The 13208-nt window shown below is 38.5% G+C and overlaps 1 protein-coding gene across 1 annotated transcript; it reads right to left on the bottom strand.

Annotated features, from left to right (window-relative positions):
• Nucleotides 1-9837: 9837 nt before the first annotated feature.
• Nucleotides 9838-12944, bottom strand: LOC131685522 (uncharacterized). Its single transcript, XM_058969313.1, has 3 exons — nucleotides 12896-12944; nucleotides 12010-12839; nucleotides 9838-11709 (listed from the first exon to the last, which is right to left on the bottom strand). The coding sequence occupies exons 2-3, from the start codon at nucleotides 12691-12693 to the stop codon at nucleotides 10642-10644; spliced, it is 1752 nt and encodes a 583-aa protein (XP_058825296.1). The 5' UTR covers nucleotides 12694-12839; nucleotides 12896-12944; the 3' UTR covers nucleotides 9838-10641.
• Nucleotides 12945-13208: the final 264 nt, after the last annotated feature.

The raw sequence follows: 13208 nt of genomic DNA, 5'->3' as shown, positions 1-13208 counted from the left end.
GGAAGTGCACAAGTCTTCCAAACCTTGTGGAGCAACACTTGAAAGCGACCAGCTCTAGACAATTGAATACTTTACGGTGACGTCACAAATTAACTGAGTGTTCATTTTTGACAGTTCGCTTGTACTGTTTACATGAACTTAGAAAAATTCTGTACAATTTGCTTTGAGCGAATCTAGTCGTCCATAAATTTTTCAAAGTCCATGTAAACAGTACAAGCGAACTGTCAAGAAAAGTGGGTTAACTGTGTCAGTAAAGAACCTAATGTTTTGATATTGCTCGGCAGTGATGTTGATTTTGTTTTTAGTATCATTTATGAACACAACTGAGCCCCGGATACCATTCGCGTATAAACCGCATAACACAGTCACTATTTTTTCATGCAATGGGTTTCGTTTGTTTACATACACATTAACGACGCTGAGTCCCTCTGGTTGTAGACTCGACACGTCAATCGTTTTTTTACCATTTATCTGTCATTGTCATTCCAATCGATCAGAAGACTTGTCAAATGTTGCAATCTGATGAATGAATTTTGGACAGTATTGCGATAGTGATTTAAACTAATTTTAAATAAATTTCTAAATCGAATCTCTAAGGCAAGGTAAAACATGTAACTTATATCATTACAGCGCCTACTAAAAGTTGCTTCAACCATTGCAGCTATCTGCAATGTTGTAATTTTCTGGTAAACCACAGAACAGGACCCATTCCGCACGAAGGTCGTACCCGAATAGAAATGTACAGTAACAAAACCATGATTTTCACTGTGACAGTACAGTAATTTAACAATAATTTCCAGTAAGTTTTAGTGTTATGCTACAATACAAAACCAATAAACTTTGACGTTTTTATAGTAAATTTCAATGTAAAATAGACTTTTGCAGTGAAAAAGGGTGGTGGTTATGTATCTTAACATTAAAAAAATCATTTTTTCTCCATACATTTTTTTATCGAAAACAGTAAAATTTAATGTGAATACACTGTATCAGTTTTTTGCTGAACAGTGAAATTTATTGTTACATGAAATTTTATTGTAAATCTACTGTGAGAACTTGGCATCGAACAATGTTGAAACAGTAATAACTATAATATTTATTGTTTTGATTGTTTGTAGGGTAAATGCTATTGTAAAATTCTATCCGGGTAGTTTACCGGGAAGCGAAAGAACCAATATTTTTAAAACCGGCGGTAGTTTTATTGGTACAAAACTTCACACAGCACTTCATGTTTAAAAAATTATCGACGTTGCAACTCTGCGGTAACTGTAGTATACAAGACAACTTTACGCTGTAACAGTGGTACTAGTTTGCAGAAAATAATGTTGCCAAACCATTTTATTTGGTAGGGATAAGATGGCGAGTCTTTACGAGGGTCTGCCCCAAAGGGAAAAAGGGCGTGTCCGGATAAGAATAAGAAGAGTGGCAGATTTGACAAATGCAAAACAGATTCAAGATAATCTGCATAAGGTGTATGCATGTGTGTACAATAATATTTTTGGTGGCAAACGCTTTGAGAGGCTGAAAGCACTAGTTTCTATATTCAAAACGTTTTAATTAATTTCGTTTTTATTTACCTCTTTTTTGGGAAATGAATCAGTATTTACGCAATGTCGATCTTGCCAATCGTAAATCCAAAACTCTCGCTTTACGTATGCCTATACCTTATCTGGTACCATCTTTGGTTTTCACGTCATTTGCAGTTTGCAAAGACTAAAATTTGACAAGACCATAATTTGATGTTGGAACGGTCTATCCCTGAGAATGATCATAGGAAGGGCAATCCCTCGAGTCTTTATACATTAATTCAGGGTCTTTAATACACATTAAAGACGCAAATTCTCTCTGGATAAGGACTCGCGGGACTCGCCATATCTATCGTTTGTTTACAGCCCTCTGGCAACCCTATACCATCATATGGAGTTTGACAGCGACCGACATATATGGGGCGTTATAGCTATAAAGCCCCAAACAAAGAATTATGTTCGGCACTACGCTCTATATTCAAGCATTCCACACGACGTTTTGCATCTTGTGGGATGATTTAATATCATATCATTCAGAAAATCGACATTTTGTAACTAAATACAGCTTCTAATTATTCGGTTCAAAATCAATGTTTTGCCTTTCATGGCAGTGATGCTGGCTGCACAGAGACGTCGTCCTTGACAGGAGGCTGTTTGTTTACCATTTATCTGTCAACTGAGAACTGACATACAAGTAAAGTTTTCAATTTGTGTAATTATGCAGGAGGATAACATCTAGTTCGGCGGACCGGATAAAGGTATTCAGGGCATCGAGTTTTGTCCCTTTCAGCCATTTCGATCGTGGGAAAACTGTTCGTGGACATGTTGACACCGCCAGCTGAATGTTGTCACGGCAGTGGCAGGAGCAGGGAGACCAACATAACTGCTTGTGTAGACGGGAGTAGCAACAATAGCTCAGGATGGTAGTATCATATTTTGCTTCGGCAGGACATATACTGTCCAAAATGCTTACCGAGGAAGCTGTAACCGATGCTGGCAGATTCATTTCACCACAGCCGGGGAGCGCTGGCATCTTATTGTTACACCGACAGAACGACCTGATGGTTGCTAAAGCTGCAACTGTATATAGTTTTTGGCATTTTTTTGTTGATTTGCAGTCGGCACGAGTAGTTCCTTGGCGCAGTGGAGGTGACGTGAGCTGGGAAGGGTGAAAGCAGCGAAGCGAAAAATACTGCTTGTATATACTAGAGATAGGCGGGTATGGGATTTTTCGTACCCGGACCCGACCCGAATATTATTTTTGTAAGCTTACCCGAACCCGACCCGTATCCGGATTTTATAAAAATGCAAAACCAGAACCCGACCCGTACCAGGGCATGACAAAAAAATCCGAACCCGAATCCGACCGTACCCGACCCGAACCCGCATTAAAAAAAATTAAAAACCGTGCCCGACTCGATCCCGATTTTCAATCAATAAATTTAATCTACTTGATTCGAAGGAATAGGCGAGCCCAAGGCTACATAGCGGTGTTTTAATTTTTAAAGAAATTTCGCTTATTACGTTCGAAAACTGTTATCCATTAATTTTACAGAACAAAATGAAATGCAATATATGAAAACATATTTTATATAATTTGAGGTAAAAAATAAGAGACAGTGTCATGTGCTAAATTCAAACAAAGAAAAAGAAACTCCGCCAACTTTTGCCTTCCGCGAACTAGGCCAAGGATCTCCTATTATTACACTAGTAAACAAAATAATAATAAAATTCTGAACTTCAATATATCACCTCCATTTTCGATGTAGATTTGTGTGCTGAATCCGATCAAGAAGTTCGAAAATTTTTTAGTAGAACAGTTTCAATAAAACGGCTAGAAGTTTGTAATTTGAAATTATACTGGATTCACATAGGCTTTTACGACGTATCGATTTCACTGCACTGATCCACAAAACTTCTATATTAAAATACATTGCAGAAGTGTTACGTGCGTAAGTTACAAAATATTTTAAGTTTTTCAAATTATTTTGAACTTCACATTTCAGGTGTTAAAACTAAAATGAGTCTTGTACGAACAACTAGATGTTCTAGGAAAGAAAAAAAATATTAGTTTTACAAATAATTAGTTTTACAATACTTGACGTATGTAGTTTGTATTATCATTGCACAAAACATAGTCCTACAGCTACTTTCAAGATATGGACTTTATGATGTGTGAGGGTTGAGTTTACAACGAATTTTGTATCATAAAAGTGTTATTTTCTGTATAACACGTGTGAATATTACACGCAGTATTGTATCCCAATCATTCACGCAGAATTTTATTTATGCATCGATGGCATACTTTTCTATATGCCTCTCGTTTCTTCTACTGTAAATTTTATGCATAGGACATATTCGGTCTATCCACTCATTGAATGCTTACTAGAAGTGTATGCATGAAAATGTATAAAAATCACACCATAAGAAAATAAACGGGAAAAGAAAGTATGCTAACTATGCATATTTTTGTTTCTCACTGTTCACTTATCACTTCAATGAGCCTAAAATTGTTGTTATTGTTGAATATTACCACAGCTCAAAATCTCTCAAAATTCTTCATTTTTTTAACAGAGTTTTGAAAAAGAGCGCTGCATATTTTATGAGCCCTAGAAAAGTTCGAGACTGTTCAATAAATTGACCCAAAAAAACTCAAAAAAATTCTATTTTACAAAAAAATAAGAATTACTTTCGCAATTTTCATCTGATTCAAACAAACAAGTGTTTATTTTCATTGGATGTTAGCAAGCTTTCAGTTTCCCTCAAAAATAATTTTTGGGATTGCTTTATCTTGCTCAAAATTTTGACCAAGTAATCATTTTTCTAGATGAACGAGGAAAAAATAAGAAAAAGTTCAGCAAACTCGTAAAAACGGTCAGAGCTATTAGTCGCATTAAAACAGAAGGCTCGGACAACCAAAAATACATGCAATTACCCTAACTTTAACATAATAATATTCCATGTCGATGCACTTTAACCGTAGATATTTGTGCTTTACAAAACTTACATTTTATTTTAAAGATGAAATTCACTTCTTCACTCTAAGTCGAAAACTGTCTACGGTAAATTTTTTGGACTTTTTGGATTCTGGATTCAGTATACGATTTTACATTGAAAATGACTATCAATTTATTGAGTTCAGAAATGCTTATCTTTCGGCATAAATCTTTACATGTGAACGAAACCAGAAATGCCACAGTTCCAAATTCCTCTCGGAAACAACAACAAACATAGAAGCTGTCACAAATCACGGTGTAGTTAGTGAGATGCGAGGACATTTTTTACGAAACTATTTTACCTTAAAATCAGGGTATATTTCAGTTTATATGGGCTTCTTTCAGTAAATTTTCGATAAGATAAATTCTTCCAAAAAACATCTAAACAAAAATCAATTTCATTCTATCCATGATTGTTTTGTAATTTATTAAGTAATCTTACAATGTAAAAGGGTACAATTTATCTGCTTATTTTTGATTAATCGGAATAATCTTGTGTATCAATAAATTTTGTAGTAACGCTAAACTTTTTTTTCGAGAGTTGTACTACTGGAGCTGTAGAGCTAGGTTCTCGGAAGGGCTCCCCGTCAGAATCACATACTACAATTTGTGGACAAGACAGGCAATGTCGCCCACTAAAACACTGCATTAGGCCAATTGTAGCGGGCCGTGATTCTGAATGTGATATTCATTGTACGGTACAGGTATGTGCGGGCGTAGGGACTCGCGATCGCGTGTATCATCGCGAATGCTCAAGCATTTGTACGTTAACGTGTTCGATCGCGTGTGCGTTTGTATGTCGCGTGTGTATGTAACTTCGCCCGTATAAATTCTATTTCATTTCGCATATTCGCGTGTGTTCTAGAATGACCACGCGCGGACCGTGAATCTGATACTTAATTTTTTGTGTACGGTTCAGATTCCAGAAGAAAGTGGCTTCTTCCATATCATAAGAGTTCCCAATCATGTCGTCGTAGAACGCGTGTTCTAGTGGATATGAGCTTTATTTTTTTTTATTGGTCCAACTGAATGTATGGACCTAAATAGAATGAAGGCTAAAGATTTCCGGACGTGACCGATTCTTGATCGCGCGCATTTGCGGATTCGCGTTCGAGACCGCGTTTGTAACTTCGTAAGTACTAAAACGTTCACACAATTGCCGGAGTGTTATCAAGTTTACGCGATCGCGGGCATAGGTGTGCGTAGATGATCGCGAAGGACTTAAGCGTTCGTATGTTGACGTGTTTGTCGCGTGTGCTCGCGTGTATGTGACTTCGCGTGTATAAATTCGATTTTGAAACCATGCGGCGATTCATATATTCGCGGACCGTCATTCTGATCTTTAGTTTTCGGTGTACCGATCACATTCTGACAGGGAGAGAGTTACCACATATCACTAGAGTTTCCGGTCATGTCGCCATGGAACGTTTTGTCTAGTGGATATGGAAGTTATTTTTCAATTTTATTATTTTTTTATTAATTAACAAGGACCTAGATTGTTGGTACCGAGGATAGAGACTTCCGGACGATCCCGATTCATGATGGCGCGAGCGCGGGAGTTTGTAGGTTGACGCCTGAGATCGCGTTAGTAAGTTTATGAGTGCTGAGATTTTCACCTTATCACCGGGGTGTAATCATGTTTGCAAGTTCGTGGGCGTAGGTTGCTTGGAAAATCGCGAGGGGCTCTAACGTTTGTGGGCTAACGTGATTTTATAACGTGTGTTCTTGAATGGTTGCACGAACCGTGAGTCTGATATTAATTTTCGGTGCGCGGTTAGAATTCTGGCAGAGTGGGATCCCTTATATCGATAGGGTTCCCGGTCATGTCGCCATGAGACGTGTTGTCTAATAGGTATGAGCGTATTTTCTTAATTGGTCCAGCTGAAGGCATGGACCTAGGCTTCTAGGATGAAGGATAGACTTTCGGAAGTGATCGATTCGTAATCGCGTGCGCGAGGGCATTTTTATAGGTTTCCGCTTGAGACCGCGTTTGAGAATGTGTGAGTGTTAAGACGTTCACTATCACCATCTTTGCTGACCCAGCTGAAGGCGGGTGTAGAATGGCAGTGTAAGACTCGGAAAGAAGAAATAAAGGACAACATATGAAAGACGTAATAGATTAGATAGGTACAAGACACAGCTGAATTCATGATCATCACATGAAAGACATACATTAGTACTTCAAACTCTACCAATACTTGAATAGCCAACCACCACACATAGCACATCCTTTCTCAATTATCTATTTGTTACTGGTTGATTGTCGGCTATGAGAGGGTAAATAGAGGAAAGGTATAGAACAGAAAAAGGCTCGATACACCACTATCGAGGCGTATTGTAATCAACATCTTGAAGCGGGTTTCTTATATAAATAAAATCCTGAGTAGTCATAATGATTGGTGGATTATTAACTTGAGAACTAATTAACCTGTAGTAGTAGAACTTGGTGCAAATAGAAACTAAAAAGAGCGAAGGTCCTTATATTTAGATAACTCTATTGAATCTACTGTGGCTTGATGATGTTTACAATATTGTCAATTCCATCAACCTGCGAGAGCGATAAAGAAAATTTCTTTAATTCTATTTAATTCTATTCTATTTCATTTTCTATTTTTATTCTATTTAATTAAATTTAAATTTAATTTAAAAATTCTATTTAATAGATATTACATGCATCTAAACTACTTTTAGGTGTTTGGCGATGTGGTTCACGTGGATTGGATTTCTTCAAAAACTACGTGTTTCAGTTTATTAAGTTGATTTAGTTGAGCATTAACTAGTGGCTGAACAGTATGTTTAAGAGAAGGTTCCATCCATAAGAGATTGTCATCTCTGTTTCTGAAAACAGCGAATCCGAATCTTTATAAACGAGTGTTACTCGCCATCTTCACGAGCCAGAGCGACAGAGCGATTTAAGAGATAAAAACACCCACCTTCAGTCTGATCATCTCTTATAGATGACAGTCCATCGATCCGAATCGAATGACTCCATCACTATGCTCAAGATCAAATGAGTACCCGAACAACCGAACCAGCATGTTCCCCCATTTGAAAGTAGAAACATCCATATCAGCCGTCCGCCAAAACACTCGATCGAATGATTATTAGTCATGAGATTCAGAGATCAATGAACCAGCACTCGCTCGGATCTCCCACTCTTATCGACCAAGCAAGAGTACGCGCCCATCAGGCTCATCACCCAAGCCCAGGGAATTTTGTAGTAACGCTAAACGTTTTTGTCAATAAAACCATAAAAAATCTACATTTTTATGTTTGGTGTTAATTTAGACTATTTTCCTTAAACAGGTCGATAGAAACATACATCCCATACACTTGTTTTTCTTTCTGAATGTTGGTAAGATGAAGGAAATTTACAACATTAATAAAAAAAATGCTCGAGGAACTTCACAAAAAGCATTGTTTCCCCGTTTAAGGGTACAGCAAAATTTAGATTATGAACTTCCAGTTCAAAATCTATGGATAGTCCCGTTCAGTCAATACACGCTGACCTATAGGACGACTGTATGTCAAAATGGGAATTTAACGCTTGTTTTAATATTTTTCTACGAGGATAAGTTATCACTTTTTGATGTTGACGGGAAAAGGTCACCCAAACATTCAAAAATATTTATACGGGTAAATGCGAAATATTTCGTAAAAACCCGACCCGACCCGTACCCGGAATAAATATTTTTTTAATGTACCCGACCCGACCCGTACCCGGTGATAACAAAACCCGAACCCGCCCCGATTCCTACGGGTACGGGTTCGGGTCGGGTATCGGGTAAAAATACCCGTACACGCAAAATAATTGTCCATGTTTGATTCGAAAAATTATTTGTTCCTTTTAAAATTCAGAACGTTTTTTATTTTAAATCAAGAAATTTTTTGAAGCAAACCGAATTTTGGGCTGGATCAACAAGAATATCTATTGAATCAATCTTACAATTTTTTTGTGTGCGCATTTCGAAGATCAACCAAATTATTTATTGTTATAAAATAATCTGTGATTAAAGCAAAAGCATGCCTATGATTGATTCAAAATGACTGAATGCATTATTTCGATAAAGCTTGTTGGATTGAAAAATAAAGGTTACTTTCAACGTATAAGAAAGCTGTTTACACGTGCGTCAATACTGGAGAAGTTCATGGTCATAGCTTTGTTATTGTATACCATGTGAAAAACAGGTAATTATTGCAGATCAATTCAATTTAATTCTAGATGACCCTAGGTTTGCCTTTCCAGCTAAGTCCTTTTTCCACTGTAAGAAAGCGGTCGTTGGAGACACCGAGTCTGCATCGACGTACGGCCACGCGGTTGTGCTTCGGAAAAAGATCGTCCACGACAATCTTCAGTTTGGCAGCGCACATTTCAGCTGGCGTCGTTGGACCCTTGATCTTGGCGTCGGTGGACTTGCTCAACACAATCCCACGTTTAAAAGTGGTCCTGACCGTCAGAAACTTCAACTTACGCTCTTCTCAAACTGCTCCTGATCTTGCTATCTGAACCCTTCGTCTTCTATCTGTTCTGGGGGGGGGCGGCACGGAGGATGATGAACCTTTTATTTTACTAATACGCCGTACGTCCGAAGTTTATCAGCTCCAATTACCTTGGCATTGGTACGTTAAATGCTACGTCCGGCATCCGATTTTACTGCTCTGAACTCCACCGTGGGAAAGCACAACAGTTACAGACGAATACACCATTGATTTCGACGATCACAAAGCATTCGTGTATGCAATTCACTGCCTCTTGGTCAGGGAATCCGCCCATCATTTAGATTTCCGTCATCCCTGCACTATCCACAACCCGGTTACCGTTATCAAGAGGTGCATTTAGTTACTTCACTTGAATATTCTCCGACGGTAAATTACCACAAGCCATTAAGCTTTGTATTCCATGAGCCGTTTAGATCTCAGCTTTGTCGCGATCTACTCGGATAGTTCCCGGCGAAGAGGTCACTTTGCTCCGACTGAGTGTTCCCTGGCGGCGGAATTTCTCGCGATACCGATGCCCGTTTCCTTGAGCGATGGTGGGATTTCTCTCCAATGTAACAGTTACTTGCAGAACCAGCTATCATCGTTCTCACTGCGAAAAATTGCGCTGTCATGATCTGAGATGTCTCTTTGCCCTGAGAAGCTAGCGATGGGTCAAATAAATTGAAGACGACTTTTCGATACAGTTTGATATGATTCAAGACTGAATGGGCAGGTGTCTTTCAAAAGGGAAAATAGTAAGTTCTTGTTAGTTATTTTTTATTATCAAGCTTAAACGAAAACGTGCATAAAATTTAAAAAAAATGTGTGATGATGGTAAATATGATAGTAAAAAATCTTAAACTATTTGTTCTATTTTGATAAAATCTATCATTTTTTTCTTTGGATAAAGATGCGGCAAGCACATTTTCTTTTCTTCACATGTTACTTTCATGGTCACTAAACTTTGACAAAAATCATTCTGTCAGCGCCAATTAAGCGATTGTTAATTGTTTTAGAAAAACTCAGAATTACGAGATCTTTATCTTTAAGATTTTTTTTTAAATTTACTCAAAATCAGTTTGCAATAGTGGTACATGCGGCTACTATTTGCCGCATGTGCGCTTGCTACCAGCCTTCAAAGGCTGGTAAGTAAATTCTTATCAGTTAATCTATTTTTTGAGTCTCTTCAACAAATACTGGTCTAAAAGTAGAATGTAAAATTTAACTTTTAATAATACTAAAACTGCTTAGTCGGAAAGTTCTGATAAAAATTAGAGCAGTATTTTAACCTAAAAACAGTACATTTTCACTTATAATTCGATATGCTAAATAGTTACACAAATATAATTAAGTATATTCCTGCCCAAACGAGGAATCTTTTTCAAACAAATATGGATAATTCAAATCTGAGCCCCGTTTGATTTTGCTGTTGCGATTAAGTATACTACCTACGTCACAGCAAATCCCAATCTCTCAAAGAAACAATCCGCCCTAATGCAGAAGAAGCCTGTTTACAAATCAACAAATAAATATAGATAAATAATGTTTAAAATTAAACACTGGCAATGATGTTAGTAATTTGGTATTCATATTTTGGTACTTAAATTTTTGTAGTATGTTCCGTGAATATTTTCCAACACCTACTACTTCTCGTCGCCCACCTTTTGCTTGAACACACTTTTCATCACGTGCTTCTTCATGTCTTTGGTCGACCTGCGCAAACTGCTGCGCAGCGTTGATCCCATCTTATCAACCGAACCACCGGCAATGGGTTTGTATCCATCGTTAGACGGTTGTTTAAACACCGTCCTTGGTGTTTCTACTATTATAGACATCTCCAACACCGCCTCGTCGTTCTGTCGATCTTCTTCCTCTTCCGCCTTACCTTTATGCGTCTTTCGACGCAAGCTGTGACGAATGGTGGACATCAAACCACCGCTGTGGGGTTCCTCCGGTTTAGGCTTCTCGTGACATTCGACCTCTAACTCCTGATGTTTAGGATGCATTAGCTTCCGAAAGCTGCGTCGGATGGTTTCTTTAAATTTATGTGATTTGAGGCCGGCACTCACTGGTTCCGGTTGTTTGAAATCAGCTTCCGGCTGAGGTTTTGGGTCTTCCTTCTTTCGATATGCTCGCTGAAAAGGTGCCGGATTGGCAAACAAATCCACATCCTGTTCTTCGTCTTCAAAGTCATCCACTTCTTCGAATTGAACGTCCGGATTGGTCACGTTGATACGAATCTCTTCTCTGATAGAAGTTTCTTTAACAACAGTAAATGTTGCTTGAGCTGGAGTGGTTATTTCAGTTATATTAGTCGTCTCTTCGGTTTTTGGCTCAACCGATTCAGTAACTTCACGTTCTTCACCTTCACCGTCCGACTCTTCAAGCTGCTCTAACTTCATCGAAAGATTGCTAATGTGCTTGACATCTATTAAACTACGTCGACTTTTCCGGCCACCCGTCGAATCCCCAACGGTTTTCTGCTTCAGTGCTTTGGCTTCGTTGATGCTGTTTTCCAGTTCCAGCTGATAGCAATCAAGCTCTTCTCCGATATCCAACGGTTCTTCGTTGATAACCGAAAGTGATTTACGCTTCGTGACGATTGCGTTACGCTTGGGCGTAATCAGGTTGCTGTCTTTGGTCGGGTCTGGGCTAAAGACCAAATTCTTGGTAAGCATCTGACAAGGAGTTAAGGCACTCGGTGATAGTTCCTAGAAAAAAATACGCACTCATTTAAATAAAAATAAAATGATTAGGACAAATCAATATTAATTCGTCAAAAGGGCGAAACTGTTTTTTGTAAACAAACTTGTTTCGCTCATTAGTCTGCTGCAGAGTGGAATTTCATGAAAAATATGCGTTAATGTAAATTTTTACCCTTCGTAGAAGTAATTTCAATTGTTTTCTGCGTTGAAGTTATAATAAATTAAGAGAAACCATCAAAATAAAAGTTTGTTTACAAATCTTATTCGCCCTTTTGTAAATTTAATATGGAAATAATCAGATACTACCTGAAAATTTATTCGGTGATTAATCGATGGAGTAAACGGTACAGCCAACGCATAAGTCGGCATTTCCAAAGCCGGATTTTCTATACCTTTCAACCCATCGGCCGAACTGCTCTCGCGTACAGCTGCTTCAACCGCAGCCGTTGGACGAAGGATCTCAAACGGATTAATTCCTTCTCCCTTATCTCGTCCCTTGATGTTGAGTGCGCCGTTTACAAAGCAGGAATCATTTCCTTTTCTTTCTGGTTCCTCGCTTCGTACAACTTCGAACGGGTTAACCGATGGCTTATCAATTGCAGCTAAGTTTAATCCCGGATTAACGAAGCAACTGTCCTCAAAATCCGATTGCTTTTTCTTTTTCTTCGGAGGTTTTCTAATCACCTCGTATGGGTTTTCCCCGGCAACCGATGCCAGTTCGGCAATCGATTTCACCTCCATGCATGATTCGGAGAAAATGTTGTAATTCTCCTTGTTGCTACTGTTGTAACGGAAGCTAGGATTCTCGAAGGCACTACCATCGATCTGTTTGTTGTGAATTGGAGTGGATGACGGAATGCTGAATGTTTGGTCCGAGAAGGAAAGAAACGGATTGGTTTCTGCATTTCGTTTGCGTTTCTTGCCAGGAGTTTCTACTGCTGGTGGCGGTGGTAACAATTCAAACTGGTTGTTGTCCACTATCGGAGCCATTACTGTGTACCGATCGAGTGACCTTCACTGTTATGAAAATAAACGGTCAAACCACGGTCCGAGACGAGCGAACTCAGAAACTGTTTTACAGTACGCAATCACTCCGAGCAAACTGGTTTTTTTAAATATTACAGCCACAATTCCACCTGATTTTTTACAAAACAATCGATTTAATTCACTCCTAATTTAAAAATCAACTTACTTTGTAGAAAACTACAGGTCACCTTTCTTCACACTTCATTCATACAAACGGAATTTTGTTTTGAGCGCCATTACAGTTGGTAGTGCCGATTTGAGCCATTGTTTTATAGCACGTTTTATAGCGCAACAGTGGCGTCCTTTATACGTCAGATTTGCAATATAGCAAGAATTTTCCAAACCCAGATGGCGCGAGATTGGAATGGTGTAAGGGTCGTACATAAATGACGTAGATTTTTTCGGCATTTTTTACCCCTCTCCTCCCTCGTAGCATTTGGTCACAAAATGCTAACCTCCCCTTCGTGTATAACGTAGCA

Source organism: Topomyia yanbarensis, chromosome 2 (assembly GCF_030247195.1).
Source record: "Topomyia yanbarensis strain Yona2022 chromosome 2, ASM3024719v1, whole genome shotgun sequence".
NCBI classification, from domain to species: Eukaryota; Metazoa; Arthropoda; class Insecta; order Diptera; family Culicidae; genus Topomyia; species Topomyia yanbarensis.
The sequence above is the reverse complement of the archived record's forward strand: the minus strand, read 5'-3'. Positions and strand labels throughout refer to the sequence as shown.

Excerpts from the sequence above, each read along its gene's own strand:
- LOC131685522 (XM_058969313.1), bottom strand. The coding sequence starts at position 12,693 with ATGGCTCCGATAGTGGACAACAACCAGTTTGAATTGTTACCACCGCCA. Across the intron at positions 11,710-12,009 it reads ATCACCGAATAAATTTTCAG|GAACTATCACCGAGTGCCTT; the intron begins GTAGTATCTGAT and ends ATTTTTTTCTAG.